The 23008-nt window shown below is 46.6% G+C and overlaps 1 protein-coding gene across 5 annotated transcripts in view; it reads left to right on the forward strand.

The window, feature by feature from the left end:
• The window catches only part of RAPGEF1 (Rap guanine nucleotide exchange factor 1), a 136892-nt gene that overhangs the window by 53753 nt on the left and 60131 nt on the right, over positions 1-23008 (forward strand). For 3 of the 5 annotated variants that reach the window (XM_036260632.1, XM_036260634.1, XM_036260636.1), the window contains exons 2-3: positions 18413-18552; positions 19103-19216. In XM_036260632.1, the coding sequence (XP_036116525.1) occupies positions 18413-18552; positions 19103-19216 (254 nt within the window). The remainder of the gene's footprint in view (positions 1-18412; positions 18553-19102; positions 19217-23008) is intronic. The other 2 variants (XM_036260635.1, XM_036260637.1) reach the window with 1 other exon arrangement.

Below are 23008 nucleotides of genomic sequence, written 5' to 3' on the forward strand. Positions count from 1 at the left end.
AGGCTGCCTCCTGTGGGACTGTTTGGTCCTCTTTGTGTGTGTGTGTGGTACGTGCCCCTAGTGAGAACTGAACCTGGGACTCTCTGGTCTGCAGGCCGATGCTCAACCACTGAGCCAAACTGGCCAGGGTTGTTTGGTCCTTTAAAAAGAACTTCAAGCCCTGGCCAGTTTGGCTCAGCGGTTAGAATGTCAGCCCAAGGACCAAAGAGTTGTGGGTTCGGTTCTATCCAAGAGCATGTACCTCAGTTGCAGTTCATCCCCGGCCCTGATTGGGGTCGTGCAGGAGGCAACTAGTCGATATGTCTCACATCGATGTTTCTCTCCCTCTCTCTCTCTCCCCCTTCCTCCCTCCCACTCTATCTGAAGATAAATGGAAAAATATCCTCGGGTGAAGATTTTTAAAAAAGAACTTCAATTCTAGGAGACTTGAACAATACAACTGCTGAGGGAGAACAAGGGGAAATGAGACTCCTTCTAAAAAAATGCAAACGTGTGCTGCTCTGAGGATTCCAGAATAAAGCTAAGGGGGGGGCAGTCCCTAAGGCACTCCCTGGGGTGGGGTGGGTTTCGGAGCTCTGAACAACAGAGAGAATTTGGAGAGCTTTGGAGGAATGCTATTTGGCTGAGTCCAAGATCCAGGATAGGGAATCTGGAGCCCTAGCCACTGAAGAACTAGCTTTTAAAAACTCATATTGGGAAGCCATTTCGTCACTAATCACAGGCTGTAGAGCTATAAATCCTTTGAGAATTGGGAGGCCTTTTTGACTTAAAAAAAAACAACCCTCCTTCCATGCTTTTTAGCCAAACATTGACAACCTCAGCCATCACTGAAATATATATTCTTCTGTAACCTGTTGTTTTGGGGGCTGTTTAAAAATAGAGTCTTGATTCCATCCATAATCCCACCTCTCAAGTGGAGCGAGCCAGTGCACAAACTTGGCCTCTCCCCCAGGCAGGAGACTTGCCTGAGATCTCACCACCAACAGCATTTTTAACCCAGGCGCTAGCACAGCCAGGAGGTCTTTGATGTGCTGCTGCTATGAGTGAGCCTTCTTGGTCTTGGACTTTTCCAGAAGGGTGTGATTCACTTTTACAAGTAATACTGGCTTGAAAGTCTTTTCTTCTGCTCTTGTGGTGACTTGCTTCCTTAGTGATCAGAGTTGTGAACACATCTAATAAAGGGCCACATCTAATAATTTGCTAGGTTTTGGCTTAACGAAGAGGAAGAGGAGGCCTACACTAAGTAAGATGTGCCATCTGAGTCGGAAGCCACGGGTGGGGACACAGCTGAGCACAGAGCCCTGCACCCCCGAGGCTTTGGCTTGTTATAAGCGGAACCCTGACCTGAAGGGAATAAGAAAACTCCTGCAGGGACAGGAGGCCGTGAGCCCTCCTTCCTGTGAACCTGTTTGCTGCTTTATTTGTGCCATCTTCTCCCTCTACTGAGTTTTAAGAAGCTGCATGCTGGTGTGTGAAGTTGCTCTGGGTTCAAATCCAGGTCTGTCACTTACTCCTCCCTTCAAGGGTCACTGTATGTTTTAAATGAGATAGACCCAGAAAGTGCCTGGGGTGGTGCTGTGCACTCACTGCACAGGAAATGGTCCCAGCCGTTGCTGTGTGGTCACTGCAGTCACGCTCGGCGTGTTGCTTAGTACCTCATATAGTGCCCTGTGCACGGGGACCCATACCTCTGACTGGGAGTGCACTGGATTTCAGGCTTGAAGCCAGTGAAATTCTGCCTCTGACCAAACCGGCATGACTTCAGATCACAGTCCCAGAACTTCAAGGGTCCTCGGAGCCTCCCGTTAGACATGTGTGGCTGTAAGGAATTTGCAAGCACTGGAGTGGGCCTCTGTGTATTTTACTTACTGCGCTGACGCTGTCTCACGAGGAGAAAAAGTGATGACAGCCAGGCTGGGTGATACTTTTTCACCATTACTGAGAAAGGAGCCCAGCCTGCTTCATTCAGGAGGCCTGGGCCTAGGCGGGGGGTAAATCAGGTCCCAGGCCCTGGCTTCCTCTGGAAGAAGACTCAGCATCCTTTTCAGCTCTCACACTGCATGGAAGCCAAGAACTCCGTCCCTCACTTGGCGCTGGACGGGGGCCGGCCTCCGACACAGGCAGCTGGGGGCACCTTGGCCATTATCTTGGAGAGATTGCAGTTGACCAGCACTTGATTCTGAACATGTAGAGCAGAGAGGGTTTCCCCCATGCATGTCTGAACTGTCATATATAATATATATGTTTGCCAGAACAGGCCCTCTGACCATGAACACATTTTTTTTTTTTTTTTTTTTTATCCTCATCCGAGGACATTTTTCCATTTTTTGTACAGACAGAGTGGGAGGGAGAGAGAGGAAAAGAGAGAGAGGGAAACATCGATGTGAAAGGGACACATCGAGTGGCTGCCACCCGCACGACCAACCAGGGCCGGGGACAAACTGCAACCGAGGTACATGCCCTTAGCGGGAACCGAACCCGGGTCTCTCCGGACCGCAGGCGGACGCTCTTAACCGCTGAGCCAAACCGGCCAGGGCGACCATGAACACATTTGAGAGACAGGAACAGAGGGGCTGGCGCCGTGAAGAAACGCTCATCACAGAGCAGTCAAGAGACTTTGCTCATTCTGTTCCAGAGAAAACGGTGAGAGTGCGGCTGCCTCTCTTTCCCCCACCCCGTGCCTGGGAGGCCAGATGTGTGCCTTCGGAGAGGTGGTCCTTTCCAGCCCTCTGTTCTCCGCGATTTCCCAACCAGCCTGTTTGCTGCCTCTGCTGCCTCTCACTGGCCCCCTTGTGAAACGCCTGAAGCATGGAGCTGTTCTCATAAGCTCAGCTCTTCCTCTCACCCTGGAAGGCAGCCTGGGTTTTATTCAAGGACCCTAGGCCCCAGAGCGCTTCCGCTGGCACCTGGAGCCCCCCTCCCAGCAGGGCTGTGAGTCCTCGCTGGGCCTGTCTCCATCCCAGCACTCCGCACTCTGGGTCTTCCCACGAGATTCGGGGCTCCTTTGGAGGGAGGAGCTGTGTCTCCTCTTTCTGACCCTAGCACTTTCAAATGCTTGGCACGGAAATATTTGTGGAATGAGTGAATGAGTGAATGCAAACGCCATAGAGTACCCACGCTGCACCCTATTTTCCTGAGGCACTAGGGAAGCGAAGGGACTACAGGGGACCCTTGTCCCTCTGCTTTCTTCATTCTGCACAGTGAGCTGTTCTGGCAGTATCCCGAGCTGCTGGGATTGTGGCTTCCTGCTCCTCTCCCTGGTGCCTGGGACGTAAATAAATGGTTATGTGCTCTCTGACAAATGAAAATGTTGTTTTTCCTCTGGAAGCCCAGAGGGTGGCCTGACAAACAATGAGTCCCCAGGGTCCCTGAGCAGGGCTGAGTGCAGCTGAGGCCACGGAGTCGCTATCTGCTGCAGCCTCCATGCTCACCAGTGCCCGTGCACCCCATTGCTGTGGCCTGGCCCCAAGTAAACAGGCTGCCTGCTCCAGCGTGGACTGCTTTGCTGGTGACATGATCCTAAGGAATATGCTCTGTGGCCCTTGAGGAGCATTGTTTGAATTCTAAACTGACACCAGTCCTAACATCCAAGTTCCTCTGAGAGAAGGAGGCCGCTCCAAACAACTCCAACCTAAAGGACAAAGTTAGGGCGGCTCGCTTCCTGCTGTGGCCAGGATCCTGAGGATGGGTGCGCTTTGGCCCAGTGTGTTGGTGTGTTCACTCAGAGTAAACTTTTATTTCCCTCCCCTCCCCCTTCTTGTCTCTAGAAATAAAACTCGGCAGATATCTCTGGAAGTCTGGGAAGTCTTTAACTTTAAGAGTCTCTAGGTCAATTCCAAACAGTAATGAAAAAGAAATACTTCTTTGGGAGTAGGCCTTCCTGGGGACAGGCTGACCTTGAGTGGTTCACGGTCCTTGTAACAGCTCAGTTGTTTTGTCTGTGATGTGTGTGTGTATGTGTGTGTGTGACATATGTGGAGTGATGTTGCGGCCCTGTGACTTGGTTTTCTCATCTGTCAGATGTTAAGAAGAATACTTCCCTTCCAGTGTTAGTGTGAGGATCAGGGGCAATATGTGGACTTCCCACCCAGGACCCAGCTTTTAATGGGATGTTTAAAAACAGGAGCTCCTGATCTAGCCACTTAATCGGGCTCCATGGGGGAAGCAGAGGCTCCCTTTCATGTCCTCATGAGATAGCTCTGTTATGTTTTTTTAATCCTCATCCGTGGATATGTTTGTCATTGATGAGAGAGAGAGAGCAACATCAATTAGGGATCGAATCCACGACCTGGGCATGTGCCCTGATCAGGAATCGAACCCGCAACACTTGGTTATATGGCTTTGTGTGTTATTTGATGAATGTTTTATAACAGGAGGAAGTCTTGGGAAAACTGTGTGGGTTTATTCAAAGCCCTTTCTGGTGGTGGGGGTGCTTCCCAGGCGACCATCTGCATGCTTTCTTCACGTGTGAATGCTGATTTGCTGGAGTCTGTGGCTTGTGTTGAAGTCCTGTAAGATGTGTGTATGTCTCTGCTGCCGACAGAGAAGAGGCAACTGCATCAGGTACAGCTGGATCCAGCAGCCCAGACAGTGTTGCCAATAATCCAGCTTCTGTCCTCATCTCTGTTCTTCTGTGTTTTTTTAAATAAAACTTTTTTACTAAAGTATAACATAGAGAGAAGTGCTCAGATCATGAGAATACCCACTCAGTGAATTATCTCCTCTATTTTTAAATCAAGTGTGTTAAATTAAAAATGTCCACTCAACGCGATGGCGGTTATCTCAGAAACATCTGTGTAGCAGCAGATAACATTTATGGAATATGCCAGCACTGTGCTACGTGACTATGTGGAGTCCTTGATTCCATTCTCTTGACAGCCCAGTCAAGTGCAGATAGTTATCCCATTGTACCAGTGAGAAAGGCAAGGCCCCAGGAAGCAAACTTGAGTCACACACACTGAGGGGGTTTCACTCCATCAGAGTTGGGTGGGGTGGGAGTAAACTCATGGGGCTGTCCTGGGCCCTGTGTGGAGGCCAGCGTCGTCGTTTTGTCCACACTTCACCACAGTAGGATATGATGATGTCAGTGCCGCCAAAGAAAAGCAGCTTGCTTTGTTGGGACGCTGTGGTTGTCAGAAATGTTTCTGCTGAAACACTACTCTATTCTGCACTCCAGACCGTGCTCAGTGCCGTCACCTCGGTCCATCGTCAGCATGTCCCTGTATGTACCAGGTATTGGTTAGAAGAAGAGCCTGCAGCAGCTCCATATGAAAAGAGGTCCTGGGCCCTCGAGCCCAGCGGAGGGTGAGCGGGTGCTCCTGCTTGGTTCATGGCCACACACTGTCTGCCCTTTTTGGGAGAGGCGAAGCAGCCTCCAAGACCTAGCAGCACACCCTGAAGCAGTAAGATCAGGCCTGGAGCTGCAGAGTGCTAGAAATGTATTAGTCAGCCAGAGATGTGCTGGACATATAGACACATGCCAGAATTTGAAGACTTAGCGTGAAGGAAGAGTAAAATTTGTCATCGACTGTTTTTGTTTAATTACGTGTTAAAAAGATAACATTGTGGATAAATTGGGTTAATTAAAAATATTTTAAAATTACATTTGGCTCCTGCTGTGTTTCTGTTGGATAGCACTGGCCCAGGGAGTCCACTGTCCTCCAGAGACCTAGAGGGGGAGGAGAACGGCACGGTTTTTCTTTTGCCTGTTCCCTGGCATAAACAACAAACATTCTGTTACCCCAGGTAGCCCCGATCGAAGCACCACACCAGAAAACTTCTTGATTGAGTTGTCTCCAACTCGTGCCTTGGCATCGCTTAGAGAATTATGTCATACCCAATAACCGTCCCATCTCTGTCGTTCATCTATGTCATACCCAATAACCGTCCCATCTCTGTCGTTCATCTATGTCATACCCAATAACCGTCCCATCTGTCGTTCATCAGAGAGTACTCTCTGGTGCAGCTGACCGGAGCAGTGCCATTCGTTACAGAATCTCTTCACTGATTCTTTGTGTGTTCCCTAGCAAGCAGCTAAGTATTATTTTCACCATGCCAGTTATTGGACTAAGTGCCAGATTCCAACAAGAGTAAGAGTTGATCATCATCAGGGTCTCAAGGGACCAGTGAGTAGAACCCCTTTTCTGCTCTGAATTCTGAAAGTTGGGAAAAAAAGAGAGAGATGGGAACCAAAACATTACTTTGATTTCTGATAAAGACCTGCGTCAAGGATGAAACTTACTCAGAGCCAGACAAGCTCCCTAATCACTGAGTCCCAGGATTAGACTAAACTTACCTACCTAGTCACAGCCACTGTGCACGTGCCAGGCCTCCCGCGGGGGGACGTTGGAGAGCAGGTGTCCTGTGCCTGAGCTTACTCCAAAGGGGTGTGGGGCTGGCGGGTTGGAGGTGGGAGTGGCACACTCAGGGTGCAAGTGCTGCAGGGCCTGCAGACCTCTGAAGGGCTTTGCTTTTTTCTGAGTGAGGACAGATGCCACGGGAGACTCGCAAGCAGTGGGGCAACAAAACAGGACTTGCCTTTTATAAGGATCACTCGGGTTGCTGGGTTAAGAAGACTATAGAAAATCAAGGGACAGGAGACCAGTTAGAAAGGACGGCAGTGGTCCAGGTGAGAAGTAGTGATGGGCTGGGCCAAGGTGCTAGTGGTGAGATTCGGAATATGCTGGGAAGGTAGAATGGACAGAATTTGCTGCAGGATTGGATGATGGGCATGAGCGAAGGAGCAGAGTCAAGAATTTTGACCTGAGCTGTTGGAAGGGTGACATTTCCTGTTTACCAAGATGTGGAGACAGCAGGTTTGGGGAGGGAGTGTCAGAAATACAGTTTTGGACTTGGGTTTGAGCTGCCTGTTAGAATCACCAAGAACATGTGTGTAGAAAGACCACTCAACGATGAAGTGACTGGGCCTCTTCTCTGTGCACCTCTCCCTGGGGCTCTCGTCGAGTCTCTCGGCTCCCGCGCCATCTGCACGCTGACAGCTCCCAGATGTACACCTGCAGCCTCTGTCTGTCTCCTCCACCCGGGCCATCCATGCAGCTGCCGAATTCAGGTTCCCCTGGATGTCTGCGGAGGAGGGCTCCTGGATGCTGCCGTCGGGCTCGGCATAGACAGGCGTCGCAGACATCTATTGAATGAATATTGTCTTTGACTCAGACTAACCTCATGAATAGTGCTATTATTCTATAGCAACACATTGATTCAGTCTTGGGTGAAATAAAATTATAGGATAGTGTATTTACATTAAGTTCTTCAAATTTTCCGTACAATATTAGAAAGTGTTTATTTGCTGGAGATTTAAGGTCATAAGAATACTTATGTTGACTCTTTTATTATTTTTACAGAGATGATACGAAAGGTTCCAGAGGTAGCCAGAGTCTTCCTGAGGTGCTCAGTGCAGAGTCAGAGGCTCAGTCTGGACTCTTTGTGGTTTAGTACCTTGTCATTTCAGGGAATAGGAGTTCCTTACACTGTCAAGGATCTGTTCATCTGGCCCATGTAAAAATCATGTGGGCTCTTTTTTAGAAGAACCTTCGACCTTTGTGTCTAGTTACTGTTGTTGTTAATCCTCACCTGAGCATATTTTTCAAATAAATTTTTAGAGAGTGGAAGAGAGGGAGGGAGGGAGAGAGACACATCGATTGGTTGCCTCCCTCAGGACCCCAACTGGGGCCGGGGATCAAACCTGCGACCCTCTGGTTTGTGGGCTGATGCTCTAACCAGGGAGTCAAACCTGCCAGGGCTCAACTTTTATTGAAGTATACCATGGACAGATGGAGTCAGCAGTGTAACTGAGTTCAGACAAGAAACAGGCCATGGCTCACTCCCTCATGTCTCCTGCCAGTTACCATCCCCCCTCAAGCATAACCACTGCCTTGACTCTTAAAATCAGAGATTAATTTTGCCTGTTTTTGTGTTTGTTTCTTTGGAATCATACAAAATATACTTTCTGTGTCTGGCTTCTTTCTGCATTTGTGAGAGTCCATCATGTTGTGTGCAGGTGTAGATTATTCCCTGACCCACTGCAGAGTATTCCACGGTGTGTGCGCTTCTTTCGACAGGCGCCTGAGGGTGCTGCTTTCACGTTCTGGTGCGTGTCTTGTGAGGAGCTGGCACGGGCCTTTCTCCGGCTGTGGACTAGGGAAGGAACTGCTGGCCACGGAGCATTTGTCCGGCCATCATCGGGCTCACCTCCACACAGCAGGGATGCAGAGTGCCCACGGCTCTTCACCCTCGCCCACACTGCTGCTTCCTTTCTGTCCTGCCCGGTGTGTTGGTGGTGTCACTTCATGGCAGTGTTCTTGAGCACCTGTTTGTTAGCTCGTGGATAACATTTTGTGAAATATCTATTCAGTTCTGAGTCTTACCAGTTCTAAATTCTTGCCAGTGATGCAAGGAGAACGAAAATGGCAGCTCCATCAGGTTGAGCTCAGATACAAGGTGAGGACTAGTATCTTCCGTGAGTGGCAGGGCCCCGGAGCCTGCCTCTTCCCTGCACTCCGCCTCGAGCCTCACTCTTGGACACAGTCCCCACTGGCTACATCCAGCTCACGGCAGCTCGATGGGATCTTACCAGATTTGAATGCTCAGACTCTCGACCTCACAGTTCCGTTTCTAGGGGTCTGTCCGTTATACAGGTGCCCAGAGAGGTAAACAGGAGGGTGTGCATCAGTGCCACATTGTTTGACCAGCTGGTGAGAAACCATCGCCGGGGCCTGGTCAAATGGGTCGTGGTCCGCCCTTCAGCAGGAAAGCACTCAGCCGCTCACGGCGCTCGCAAGGAGGAGTGCCCGTGACATGCTGTGAAGGAAAGAAATACTCAGCTTTGCCACATGTGGGGTGATGAGGGATTTTCGCTTTCTGTGTTATGTATTTTTGCAGTGCTTGAATTTTCATAATGAGGCTGTTTTACTTTTGTTGCTGAAAAAGGAAAAAAGGTACACTTACTATTTCCATCAGCACCCACAGTGGTGCCATAGTTATCAGGAGACAATGGACAATATGAACAGATTTTCATGTCAGAAGAAAGAGGTTTTGGTGTTGCAAAACGCCAGCTATTATTTTCCTCCTGTTTTAACATGAATAGCTCCACATTGAGTAAGAGGGGATCTTTTAATATGGAAGTTGTTGAGGGGAAATGAAACATCAGGTTGCTTTCCATTCCACCCGACTGGGATTATTTTTAGCTTTTGCCTTATTAAGTGTTGGCAGAAGCCTGGCAGTGTCATCGGATACCAGTAATGGCTGTCATTTATTGAGCATTTGCTATATATCAGGTCTTTGGCTAAGTGCTTTACACAGAGGATCGTGTGTAGTCCTCATAGGTCCTGGGGTTATGCTTGTTCTGTGGATGAGGAACCTTTGACTCAGAGAGGTAAGAAGCTTGTCCAAGTTTATATGGCTGAGCTTGGGTTAAAACACAGGCTGCCCAACTCCAAAGCCATGTGCTGCCTGCCCTGCCCATTCCCACTCAGCCCCATTTTCGTGTTTATCTTTACATTCGTCTGCAAAATTCTAGGCAAGTAAAAATCTGAAACCCTTATGTTTAAAAAGTTATTTCTAATGTCCTCAAGTCACTTCTGCACTCAAATTGTCCTTTTACGCATTTGAGAAGCAGGGTAAGGGTTAGGTGAGTGGGGTTGGAGAGATGGGGGTCCTTGCCATTTGTGCTGCAGCTCTGTGCCCAGGATGCTGTAGGTAGAGAGAAACAGGCAGTGGTGGTGTTTAAAGATCAGCACTGCCTCAACGTGTTGTCCACCATGACCCTGACTCTGCGGTGCTTGTATTTACAGGCTGCTCCCATCCGGGGTGACATTAAGCCCTGACAGAAACCATTTCTAAGTTGGGATCCCAGCTGCTGCTACAAGTGACATTTGAAAGGCCAGTTGATATGCACATTTGTCAGCCGCAGCAGGGATGGTGGTTAAGTCTGGCCAAGGGACAAGTCGAAAATGTAAAATGAAATACTGACACTTGGCAGGCTACTTGGGACAGAGTTGGTTGGCTTTGGTGTGTCTTTGGTTTAGTTGAGATGTGACTCTGAGCTGCATGCCTCTCCTCCAGCCCGTCCTCTCTCTCCGGTGGAGGAGGACACTCATCTGATGGCTGGGTGTGCAGCCTGTGGTGGTTGCCCCAGGAAGTGCCTGTTCCCAGTAGTGTCACAGCAAGTTATGCAGAAATTGTGAAGCCACACTTACTCTGGAAGAAATGATTAGCAGATTGGTGCATCACTGGGAGCCCCTGACCTTCGGTGGCATGAACACAACTGAGCAGTGGTCTGGGGCTCTGTTTTCTGAAGTTCTATCAGTGGCCTTTGAAGTGGCTCTCACAGACCTGATAGATCACAATAGGGTACCAGCTTATCACATTTCCACGTGTGGGGGCTTTCCTTTGGTTAGCTTGGCCATGTGGACGTGTACAAGTCTGGCAGTCCCACGCGTGGTGGGGGTGTGGAGCCGCCGGGGCCTTGCAAGGAGGACTGCAGAGTGGCAGCCACTTTGGAGAGTCACTGGGCAATATCCACAAAGGTGAATACAGTACATACTCCATCCTCCCACACTTCCAGTCAGGGAAAACTCCTTGTGTTCCGAGAGGCGTGTGTGAAAATGTTCATGGTAGTGTTTAGAAAAGTTGGAAACATGCCCACTGGCAGGAGAGCGGATAGTTAAACGAGGCTGGTGTTATGGGACCAGGGCATGCCACAGCGCTGAGAAGGGAAATGCTTCCACCTGTTTCCACAGGGCCGATCGTCAGTCATGCTGTTGGGTAAAACTACGAGAGCGTGAGGATGTTTATAAGGAGCTACCACATGTGCGAGTCCACAAACTGTCACATTAAGTTACACTTAGAGATCGCAGCTGTCACAGACAGTGAGGGACGAAAGCATGAAAGCAGACTCATGGTACCTGTTGTTGCGTTATTGGGATGTAACCCAGTTGTACATCAAGGAGCGTCTGGGTATGTACGAAATCTTCCAAAATTTTGTTTAGTTTCTGTACTAGAAAATCTCCAAAGACACACTTACACAGAATCTGCTGTGTAACTTCCTAAAGGAATAGTGGGGATATAATACAACAGTGATTATGAGGCTTACCTGACACTGAGGTGGTGTGAATGTCTTGGGCATCGCCCTCTGCACATGAGGGGCATGAGAAGAGGGGCAGGTAGAGAGAGAGAGAGAGAGAAAGAGAGAGAGAGAGAGAGAAGGAGGGAGGGAGGGAGGGAGAGAGAGGGATGCTGTGCACGATCACTCTGAGAGAGCTGCCTTCTGTTGCTTCCTTCCACCTGCTATCGCTGGTCGTTACAGTGCTTTCTCAGCCCTCATAGGCACAGTTTGAATGACCTTGCAGTCACCTGTAACCTGTGTTGCTAACCCATTGTTTCAAGGAAAAGGTGACAAGCAGTCTCGACGTCAGAATCTGTCCTGGTTAATGCCGCCCTTGATTTCTAGAATTGAAGAGGTTGCTTGTCACTACAAAGAGCCTGCTTTCTCCACTTGGCGTATCATGTCGTGTTCTGGAGCAGGCTGTTTTGAGGCTATTACATACATACTCTGAGGAGAGACTTACTGGCAGATCCAGCACTTCTCTTTTAGTGCTGATGTTGAGTCCAGCTGTGCCCCAAGACAGAATTCCGGGCTGGAGCTGGCAGTGCAGAGGGAGTGCTGTGATAACTTCAGGGTTCAGTTTGCTCGCAGGTGGAGATGCCCTTAGTTGTCCCTGGGTCATGATCAGGACCAGCACTGCACTTGCAGGAGGACCTGAGAGGTATTTTTGAGCCCTCCACACCTTGCTTACCTACCCACCCTAGTTCTGCCCTTGGTTGTGATGGCACAGCTGCGAGTCTGACCAGCCCTCAAACCCATGCCTGCCCATGTAGCAACTCAGGGTAGCAGACCAGAGGAGGCTGAAGTTGGCTCTCCCAGCCCATGTCTCTGAAGATCTTTGACCACCAAAGCGAACCAAAGAGAACATGCATCCTGCCTAGACTTCCCCATTTGTGGGTGCTGTTGTTGCCCTGCTTTCAGTTTGACTTGCCAGGGTGGCAGCCACAGATCAGTACCCTGCTCTGACATCCCATCTGACTTGGGAACCTACCTGGAGAGGGATGTGCTGTGACTCTGGGGCTGCTGAGCCAGCATCAGGAGTTCGATGGGGCAGTGCAGATGCACAGAGAGGGAAACAGAACAGGCCTTAGCCACCGGCCAGTGCTGAAGGGAAGGACCGCATTTGTAAGGCTCGGTTACTCGGCCCATGCGTTAAGTGTGCAGGGCAGCAGGATAGCATGGTGTAGGTCTATAAGCAGTTGCAAAGAATTCCATCAGCCTTGCTACCCACCCAAACCATGTAGTTGGCTTAACTCCCTGTACCTTATTGCATTATCCACAGGCAGCCTTATTGAATCTGCCTCACATTAGCCATCTCAAGAATAGTGTTATCGGTGCCATTTTGAAGGCAAGGAAAGTCAAGGCTTAGAGAGGTGATTTTGAAGTATTTTAACCCAAGTAATGTGACTACAAAGCTCATCCTCTGAACCACCACATTCATGATTAGACCAGTCACATCATTTTGAGGTATAAAGGAGGAAGTATATTTAAGACCAATAAATTCTTTGATTTGTATTTTTTTTCACATTCAAAAAAGAAGAAGGAAGTATAAATATAGAGAGGCAGGGTGGGGAAGAAGAAGAGGCAGGGGAGCTGGAGAAATCACACCACCTCAGTTTACCTACTTCGAAGCCCAGGAATGACTATGGCAATGAGGGTACATCAGCTTCCTGAAGCTTGGCCAACAGAGAGACTGCTGTGAATCCCTGTTTGGTTTGACTGCACACGTAAGCGAGTGTCAGACCCTGGCTTTTCTTTTGGGGCATTGGGTTCCTAAATAACTTGCAAATAGTTTATGTGATTCTACCTGCCACCTTGGACAAAGAAATTGAACTTTGGCCCTATTAAGTCAGTGCAACAATAATAGACAGTGAGCCCAGCCAGGGTGGCTCAGTGGTTGAGCATCTACCCATGCACCAAGAGGTTGCTGGTTCAATTCCCGGTCAAGGCACATGCCCAGGTTGTGGGCCCAGTTCTAGTTGGGGGGGTATGCAGGAGGCGGCCAGTCAATCTTCTCTCTCATCAATGTTTCTCTCTCTCTCCCTTTACCTTCCTTTCTCTCTAAAACCAATAAAGAAAAAAAACTAAAAATAATAATAATAATAATAATAATAATAAAAATAATAGAGAGCCCTGGCCAGCCCGGCTCAGTGATTGGAGCATCAGCTCACGTGCTGAACGGTCAAAGGTTTCATTCCCAGTCAAGGGCATGTACCTGGATTGCAGGTTTGATACTCAGCCCCCACCAGGGCACATGCAGGAGGCAGCCAATTGATGTGTCTCTCTCCCATGGCTGTCTCTCTCTCTCTCTCCCCCTCTCCCTCTCCCCCTCCCTTCCACTCTCTCTAAAAATTAATGGAAAAAATATCCTTGGTTGAGGATTAACAACAACAAAAAGACAGTGACAGGCTTGCATGTCATTTCTTCAGAAGGGTTTTTTAGTACTAATTTGCTAGAAAAATTGAAAGGAGGAATGCTTTTTATTTTAAAACTACAAATATTTATGTTTTTATTACATAGGATCATTTTCTGTTCCCTACTTGTCACCCAGTTGCAACTATTACTGTGAATTTTTTTTTTTTTTATCCTCACCCGAGGACATTTTTCCATTTTTTGTTCAGGTAGAGTGGGAGGGAGAGAGAGGAACAGAGAGAGAGAGAGAAACATCGATGTGAAAGGAACGCATCGAGTGGCTGCCACCCGCACAACCGACCAGGGCCGGGGACAAACTGCAACCGAGGTACGCGCCCTTAGCGGGAACGGAACCCGGGTCTCTCAGGACCTCAGGCCGACGCTCTAACCGCTGAGCCAAACCGGCCAGGGCTTACTGTGAATTTTTAATGTTACCAAAAGAAGCATTTTTCATGGAGTGTGCTTTTTTATTTTATTTTATTTTATTTTATTTTATTTTATTTTATTTTATTTTATTTGTCAGTTACTGTTTACATTCAATATTATTTTCCAGTGTACAGCATTGTGGCTAGACAATCATATACTTTACAATCATGGAGTGCTCTTTGATTTGCTGATTCATTGAGTGAAGTTTACTGAGTATCTTCTATGAGCCAGGTACCATGTCAGCACTGGGGGTGCAGGTGTGAGCAAGGCAAGCACAGTTCTTGGCGAGTTTCATTCTTACGGGGATGCAAACACAAATAAATCACTTAGTAAGATCGTCAGACACTGGAGAGCTCTATGACAGTGGTCCTCAACCTTCTTAATGACGTGACCCTTTAATACAGTTCCTCATGTCGTGGTGACTCCCAACCATAAAATTATTTTTGTTGCTACTTCATAACTGTAATTTTGCCACTGTTATGTCATAGGCAACCCCTGTAAAAGGTTCATTCGACCCCAAAGGGGTCGCAACCCACAGGTTGAGAACTGCTGCTCTATGATAAATGGCGAGATGAAAGAAGGCTGCTCAGTGGATTTTTGTTTGTTTGTTTGTTTTTTAAACAACTTAAATCGCCCTGGCTGGTTTGCTCAGCGGTAGAGTGTCAGCCTGTGGACCAATGAGTCATGGGTTCGATTCTGGCCAAGGGCACATACCTCAGTTTCAGTTTGTCCTTGGCCCTGGTCAGGGTCGTGTGGGAGGCAACCAGTCAATCCCTCTCACATTGATGTTTCCCTCTCTCTCTCTCCCTTTCTCTCCCTCCCACTCTATCTGCAGATAAATAGAAAAATATCTTCGGGTGAGGATTAAAAACAAAAACAACTTCATCGAGATATAATTCACATATGCAGTTGACTCATTTAAAGTGTAGAATTCAACATTCTTTGAAGTAATTCACTGGGTTTTGCAACAATCACCAGATTTTAGTTTTAGAACATTTTGACCCCTACCAAAAGAAACCTCATACTTATTCCCTTCATTTTAGGCAACTGCTAGGCTACTTTCTATCTCTATAGGTTTCCCTATTCTGGACATTTCAAATAAGTGGAATGATACAGTGTGGGTCTTTTGTGTTGGCTTCTTTCACTTAGCGTAATGTCACCAAGATTTATTCATGTTGAAGCATGGATCAGTGCTTCATTTCTTTCCATTAGCTGATAATGTCCCATTGTATGGATATACCACATTTTATTTATTCGTCCATGAACATTGGACATTTCAGTTGTTACCATCTTTTGGTTGTTATGAATAATGCTGCTGTGAACTTTCACATGCAAGTCATGTGGCTGAATGCTTTTGTTTCTCTTGGGTGCATGCCTAGAAATAGGATTGCTGGGTCACAGGGTAACTATGTTTCATCTTGTGAGGAATTGCCAGATGTTTTCAGATGTAAAATGCACCATTTTACATTTCCAGTAGCAGTGTATGAGGGGTCCAGTTTCCCCACTCACCAGCACTTGGTATTATGTCTTTTTCTGTTATACCTAGTGGGTTTGCAGAAGTAACTTACGATGGTTTGATTTGCGTTTCCCTAATGACTAATGAGGTTGGGTATATTTTTATGTACTTATTGCCCATTTGTATGTCTTATTTGGAGAAATGTATATTCAAATCCTTTGCCCATTTTTAATTGGCTTATTTATCTTTTATTGTTGAATTGTAAGTTTTTTTATATTTCCCGTATACATATTCCTATTAGATATACAATGTGTAAATATTTTCTTGTATTCTGTAGCTTGTCTTTGTACTTTCTTGGGGTTATCATTTGTAGCACAAATGTTTTATTTTTTATTGAGGTATAATTGATATATAACACTTTAGTTTCAGGTGGATAACATAATGATTTGATATTTATATATATTGCAAAATGATCACTACAGTAAATCTAGTTTGAGTTTTTACTTTTGATGAAGTCCAATTTATCTATTTTTTCTTTTGTCACCTGTGCTTTCAGTATTGTATCTAAGAAATCATTGCCAAATCCAAGATCACAAAAATGTTATTCCTGTGTTTTCTTCTAATAGTTTTTTGTTGTTGTTTTTTTTTATCCTCACCTGAAGACATTTTTGCGTTTATCTTCAGATAGAGCAGGAAGGAGAGAGGGAGGAAGAGAGAGAGAGAAACAGCGATGTGAGAGAGACACATTGATTGGTTTCCTCCTGCACAACCCCAACCAGGGCCAGGGATTGAACCTGTAACCGAGGCACGTGCCCTTGACTAGGAATCAAACCTGAGACTCTTTGATCCATAGGGCTATAATTTTAACTCTTAATTTAGGTCTTTTATCTATTTTGAGTTCATTTTTTTGTATGGTATGAGGTAAGGGCCCAAACTCCTTTTTAAAAATATATATATGTTTTTATTGATTTTTTGAGAGAAAGAGGAAGGAAGAGAGAGAGATAGAAACATCGATATGAGAGAGAAGCATTAATTGGCTGCTTCATGCATGCCCCCCACCTGGGATTGAGCCCACAACCTAGGCATGTGCCCTGACCGGGAATCGAACAAGGACCTCTCAGTCCATGGGACGATGCCCAATCCACTGAACCACACCACGGGGCACCAAACTCCTTTTTCTTTTTGGTTAATCATCACTTGAGAATATTTTCCTTTTGATTTTTAGATAGAGTAGAAGGGAGGTGGGAGAGAGAGACACATTGATTGGTTGCCTCCCACGTGACCCTGACTGGGGCCAGGGATCAAACCTTCAACCCAGGTACACACCCTTGACCAGGAATCAAACCTGTGACCCTTTGGTCCACGGACCAATGCTCTAACCACTGAACAAAACCAGCCAGGACCAAACTCATTCTTTTGCACATGGATATCCAGTTGTCCCAGCACCATTTGTTGAAAGAATATTAATTCCCTCATTGTATGGTGTTGATATCCTTGTCGAAAAATCAATTGGCCACAGACATGTGGAATTATTTTGGGACTCAGTTCTTCCTACTGTTCTATATGCCTCTCTTCATGCCAGTACCATGCTTCTTGGTTACTGTATCTTTGTAATAGTAAGTTTTGAAATCAGGAAGTGTGAGTCCTCTAACTTAATTTCTACTTTTTCCAGATTGTTTTGTCTATTCTGAGACTCTTGTATTTCCATATTAATATTAGGATTGATTGTCAGTTTCTGGCAAAAAAAAAAAAAGCCAACTGGGTTTCTAATGTAGATTACATTGAATCTGTAGATCAATTTGGGGTGTATAGCCATTTTAACAATATTAAGTATTTTGGTTCATAAACATAAGCTGTCTTTTATTTATTTATTTATTTATTTTCCCTTTATTGATTTTAGAGAGAGAGGAAGTGAGAGGGGGAGAGAGAGAGAAACATCGATGAGAGAGAACATCAATTAACTGCCTCCTGCATGCCCCTCACTGGGGATCGGGCCCACAACCTGAGCACGTGACCTGACCGGGAATCGAACAGGCGACCTCCTGGTGCATGGGTCGACGCTCAACCACTGAGCCACACCGGCTGGACTTTCCTTTTATTTAGATTGTCTAATTTCTTTCAACAAAGTTTTGTAGTTTTCACTGTATAAGTCTTGTACTTCTTATGTTAAATTTATGCCTAAGTATTTTTTTCTTTTTAACGACATTGTAAATGGAAACTTTTTGAAATTTCATTTTAGAATGCTCATTGCTGCTGGATAGAAATGCATTTGAGTTTTGTATATTGAGCTTATATTCAGTGACCTACTAAATTTGTTAGTACTAATAGCTTTTTAGTGGATTGTTTGGGATTTCCCATATATAGGATCACACCATCTACAAATAGAGATAGTTTTTTGTCTTCCCTTCCAATCTGGATGGCTTTTATTGGAATACTGCAGTACAACATCCAATAGGAATGATGAGAACGGACACCCCAGTCTTGTTCCTGATCTCAGGAGAAAACATCCAGTCTTTCACTATGTCCCAGAGGGTTTTGAACACCTTAGTTCTATTTCAGTCTCCACTGCCCACTCAAGCCTTGCCCGTCACTTGTTGCAGTTTCTGAACGAAAAAATGAGGGAAGAGGTTGATTTCAACAGCTCCTTCCTCTCCAGTTCACACATCCTACACTTCTGTGAGTCTGCTTTGGTGTTCATCCTTCTTGGCCAGTTCCCTTGAACTTCAGTTAGATCATCATGAGCACTCCATATGGACACTTGGGGATATTTGCCGGTTCATTTTCCATTCTTATTCTGACTGACTCTGACTTCCAGAATTCTGAACAACTAACCTAGAGACGAAATTGCAGAAATGTTCTAAAGAATCCATATTTCCTTTTCTTTGTAACTCTGAACAGCTTGGGGCAAGATTTGTGTTAGGACAATGCTCATTTCCACAAAAAGGTCCATGGAGTTCCCACTCTGTCTCTAACAATCAGCACCTTTTTGTTTTCAGACTCCCAGCGTTCTCATCTCTCCTCCTTCACCATGAAGCTGATGGACAAATTCCACTCACCCAAAATCAAGAGAACACCATCGAAGAAGGGCAAACCAGCTGACGTGTCTGTGAAAATTCTAGAGAAGCCTGTGAACAAAGTAAGCTGATTCTCTCTAGGTGTTTCTCCTACTTCAAGCAATAAGAACTGGTGCTTTTTACAAGGTCATTCCCTGGGGATTGAGTTCTCAGTTAAACACCTGTTACATAGTGTTCCATGTTGCAGGTGGGGCCAGCGCTCTTGTGAAATGTGAGCCTGTAGGGTGGTGAGTGTTTCTCATGTTAATCAGAGTCAAGCTCAGTTGGCTAGAACAGCTGTCCTTTCCCAGATGTTTCATCCTCTGGGCACTTAAAACAGCTCAGCGCATCATGTTCACACCCCAGAGAGGCTGCCTCCCTACCCCAGAGAGCCCTGCGTTGCCCTGGCGCACATGCACACACACGGGGACGTTGGTGATGTCCAGAACGTCTATGCTCTGAGACATGTAAAATCCTTGAAACCCAGCCACAGATGTCCTCAAGCACTAGTAACCTCAATAGGGCCAGTCAAGAAAGATGTATTAAAATAGCTGTTGATTTTCATCAACCCCTTTCTTCTGCCTAAAACGGCCATTTCAAGCTCTGTAGGAATCCAGGTTTCCTCTCTTCCAGGAGGCAACAGACAGATTCCTACCAGAGGGCTGCCCTCTCCCCTTGGATCTGGAGCGGCAGGCAGTAGAATTTATGTCCACCAGTGCTGTGGCTTCCAGGTCTCAAAGGCAGAAGGTCAGTGTGATGTTGAGAACATTGGGTTTGCCTTGCCTTCTATTGTGGAATCCTGGCCCATGGTTTTGGGGATGGAAAAAATCTATTACAGTATCATTGTGTTCATTTGGGTGGCAACTGTGGGCTTAATTGTTCAGGAAACAGTCCAAGGGTCCTTGGGTAGAAGTAAGTGTATCCAGCCCCTGTGGTCTTTGGAGAGAGTGCAGTACTTCATGGAGAGAGCTCGAGGGTCCTCTCTGGGGTTGGTTTGGGTGTGCTGCTTGGGTCTCGTGGGTGGATGTGAGTGCGTCTCATCTGTCAAGCTCAGCTCTTCTTCCCTGGAGTTGCTAAGATGATCTGACAAGCCGAGAAAGGGAAGGGCATCTAAAATGTAAGGTGCTGTCAGGCTGTGGTGAGAGCCACAGACCAAGTGCTCTTAGAGCCAGGGCCAGTGTGGGCCGCTATGGGCCGCTAACATTTATCTAGCCTTTCCTTAGCCCCATGCTAGTGCTCTGCACTCGTTCTCTTGCTTAACCCACATAACAGCGCTGGGAGCTGGAGACTGAGGCTGCAGAGACATTAACCACTTGGCCAGAGGCACGCAGAGAAAGGGGGGTGGAGATGATGAGATTTGAACAAGGTTGTCTGACATTCGAGTTGAAACTTGTGGAGCTACATTTCTTCTTTATGGAAGCCAGAGTTTATTTTCGAATGTCTCCCAAATCTAAATGTTAACCCCACATATAACTAAACATAAAAACAAAATTAAACTTAGCAGTGTGAAATAAAAACAAGCCTTGTGGACACATAGACCCTCAGTCCTCTGGTGGTCGCCCAGAGCCTCGTTTGCAGAGGAGCACGCGTCAGCCATACTTGGCTGAATGCCCTGGCAAGCCCACCCTGTTAGGTAAACACATAGTACTTACATTTCACATTGCACCTATTTCTGTTTTTATGTTCATCAGCAAAATACCTTAAAATCCTAGTTAAAAGTGGAGGAAATAAAGGTTTTAAATCTAAAAGTCTTTTGTTGAAGAATCCTTTTTCCTGCCATTAACAACAGGAGGCTGAAGAGTAAACATGAGAAATGTTCATTGTTTGCCAGATTGATCCAAATTCTAAACTGAAGGAGAATAATAAGGTAGAAGATTTTATCTGCACCACAATTATTTTTTGTGACAATCTGTTTAGCAGCTTCTTGGAGCTGAGTTTCTTATTAAAGTCCGAGAAGAGTGTCAGGTATCATCTAACACTGGTCTGGGCAACACAGAGTAAAATGATTTACTCACAACTGTTTTCTACTAGTGAACTCTGATAAGAAACTGTTTCAGTCACTCAGTTCTTGGAATTTCCTCCCCTTTCTTCATTATTCCAAGAGAGGTCATAGCGGGGAAGATTGGTGCTGAAGTGTCCTTTACTTAGTGGGGCTTCCTGTAAACTCCGGGCACATTGGGCAATGTTTGGTTGTTACAACTAGGAAGGCAAAGTAGAAGCTACTGGATCTGGTGGGAAGAGGCCAGGAATGCTGGTAAACATCCCACAATACATAGCACAGCCTCTCCGCTCCGAAACATAACTATCCACCCCAAAATGTCAGTGTACACAGCTGAGAAACCCTGTTCTGTAGCAAGGAGCTGTAGGTAGGCCTGATCTGTACCAAAGGAACAACGTTGCCCGGCTTTTGATTGTCGCCCTTTGAGAAGGGCCGAGTAACTATGCTCTGTCCCACACCAGGTGCGTCAGACAGAGTGAGTACAAATGTGTTGTGTGGTACAGGCCTGCAGGCCCGGACATGTGTGAACTTGAAGACTGTCAGAGAAATCTTACAATAAATCTGTCATCTGCTATCATCATTAATTATTTTTTACTTATTAGCTCTCTTAGCACTTAGGGAATATTTCACCCCAGTTTATATGCATGGCTTTGCTATTTACGACACAGGAGATTGCAGCTCAGGAGGGTTGCACAGACTCATCTGCAGCTGTCTGGCAGTCTCTGTGCCCAGGTCCTGTCCTGGTTGATTTCACATGCCATCTTATTTACTCCTCACCATGACCTGCTATTATTCCTAATATAGGGAGAGTTTGAGCTCTGGCCCAAGCATTTTCATCAAAATCTGCTTTTCCCTTAAATGTTATGAAATACTTACATATGCACTTTCATTCGGTCCCCACATCATCCTTTCTATCACCAGGGCAGGAATTATTCTCCCCCTTGTGCAGATGAGGAGACTGGAGCCCACTGGTCTCCAAGTCCAGTGGTGGCTTTGGATCTAGGTTCTCCAGAGCACGGCTGCCCTCATGTAGTTTCTAGGTTTGTTGGGCAGTGGTGGTACCTGCTCCCCACAGCACTGGGTGCGTGGGGAGGATGCATCTGCCTCTTGGAGGTTCTGGCCTGGGCTTCAGCAAAGCCAAGGCCTCAGGGTCCTGCTTCTCAGGAGTGCTCAGCCTAGAGCCTCGTTGTAAACTCTCTGACTGCTGGCTGCATTTTGCAAGAAGCCAGAGTTAATAGCTGAAGGGCAAGGGGAGTGCACCATGCTCAGAAGCTTTAATTTGGGGAGTGGAATTTGCCAGAGAGTTAATGGATGAAACTTGACTCTGCTAAACTATCATTCCTTTACTAGGAGCCCGGCTCTTCGTAGCTCATTTGATCTCTCTACAAAGGACAGGGAAGGTTTCTCTTTTCTCTGAAGTCCCTTGCCCCTTTTGGATGGCTCCCATCTCCAGGTCAGCCCCTTCCTCCCCAGCAAACCTGATGACACATTGTCTTAAAATATCTCCTGCTTCCTCCCCACATTTCATGTCACTGGCTCCTCACACATCCTGATCTGCTGAGATGGCAGTGTTGTGGTCACAGCCCTCTAACTAGACTGGCTGACCATGACTCTAGTCCTGTTTGATGTCTGCAGGCACCTGGATTCCTCCACACAGGTTTCTCCCAGCCCCGAGTGGGTGACAGTGACACAAACAGCTCTTGTTCGTGAGATGGAGAAAAAGTACCTGGCCTCTGGGAAACAGGCAGTAAACAAACAGTGTGTCGGCAGTGAAGAGAGAGACGAGGACAGGGCAGAAAGGCATAGTGATGGACTGGGGCAGCTCCCTCTCCTCTTGGAGAACTACATCTTCATGTCCACACAGTGCCTTTGGGGAAGTACCACTGAGAGAGGTTAAATCGGGCTTTGAAAGTCACCTGAGTAAAGGCACTATTTACTTATTGATCCCATTTATATCTTTTTATTTTGATATTCCCATGAAACGAATGCCTCTACTATTGAATTTTTCATTTAAAAATGACATTCTCCATCATTGTAAAAGAAAAGAGCTAGCATCAGAGTCATAATCACTTTGTATATTATATATGTGATTATATGTTTGCGGATTATTGCTGAAATCAACTTTGTTTAGAAATTAGCCTCTTGCCCACATTTGCTTTTATGTCTGTGTTCTCTGGACCTCAGAGAGGCCACAGGTGGCATTTCCCTCAGCTGCGCCACTCTTCCTGGGCACTGGTATGTCATCGATTCTACTTGAGTAGATGATGCATTTGGGGACTTAGCCATTTTACAGGTTATCCTTGATTTCCCTTTCCTTGCCAGCCAGCTGGACCCTGGGTCACTGACATTAGGGCCAGTCTAGAGAAGGGAGTCAGAGGGTGTGCTCACCCGCTGACTGGACTCTGGGCAGGCGCAGGGTCTGCTTTTTCTCTTCCTCGTGGTTGGGCTTCCCTCAGGGGCAGAGCGGCTGGACCAGGACTGCCGTCTGCTTGGGCTTCTTCACTGCTTACCCATGAGCCTCTGCCCCTTCTCACCCCAGG

The sequence above is a fragment of the Molossus molossus genome, unplaced genomic scaffold (assembly GCF_014108415.1).
Source record: "Molossus molossus isolate mMolMol1 unplaced genomic scaffold, mMolMol1.p scaffold_m16_p_14, whole genome shotgun sequence".
NCBI classification, from domain to species: Eukaryota; Metazoa; Chordata; class Mammalia; order Chiroptera; family Molossidae; genus Molossus; species Molossus molossus.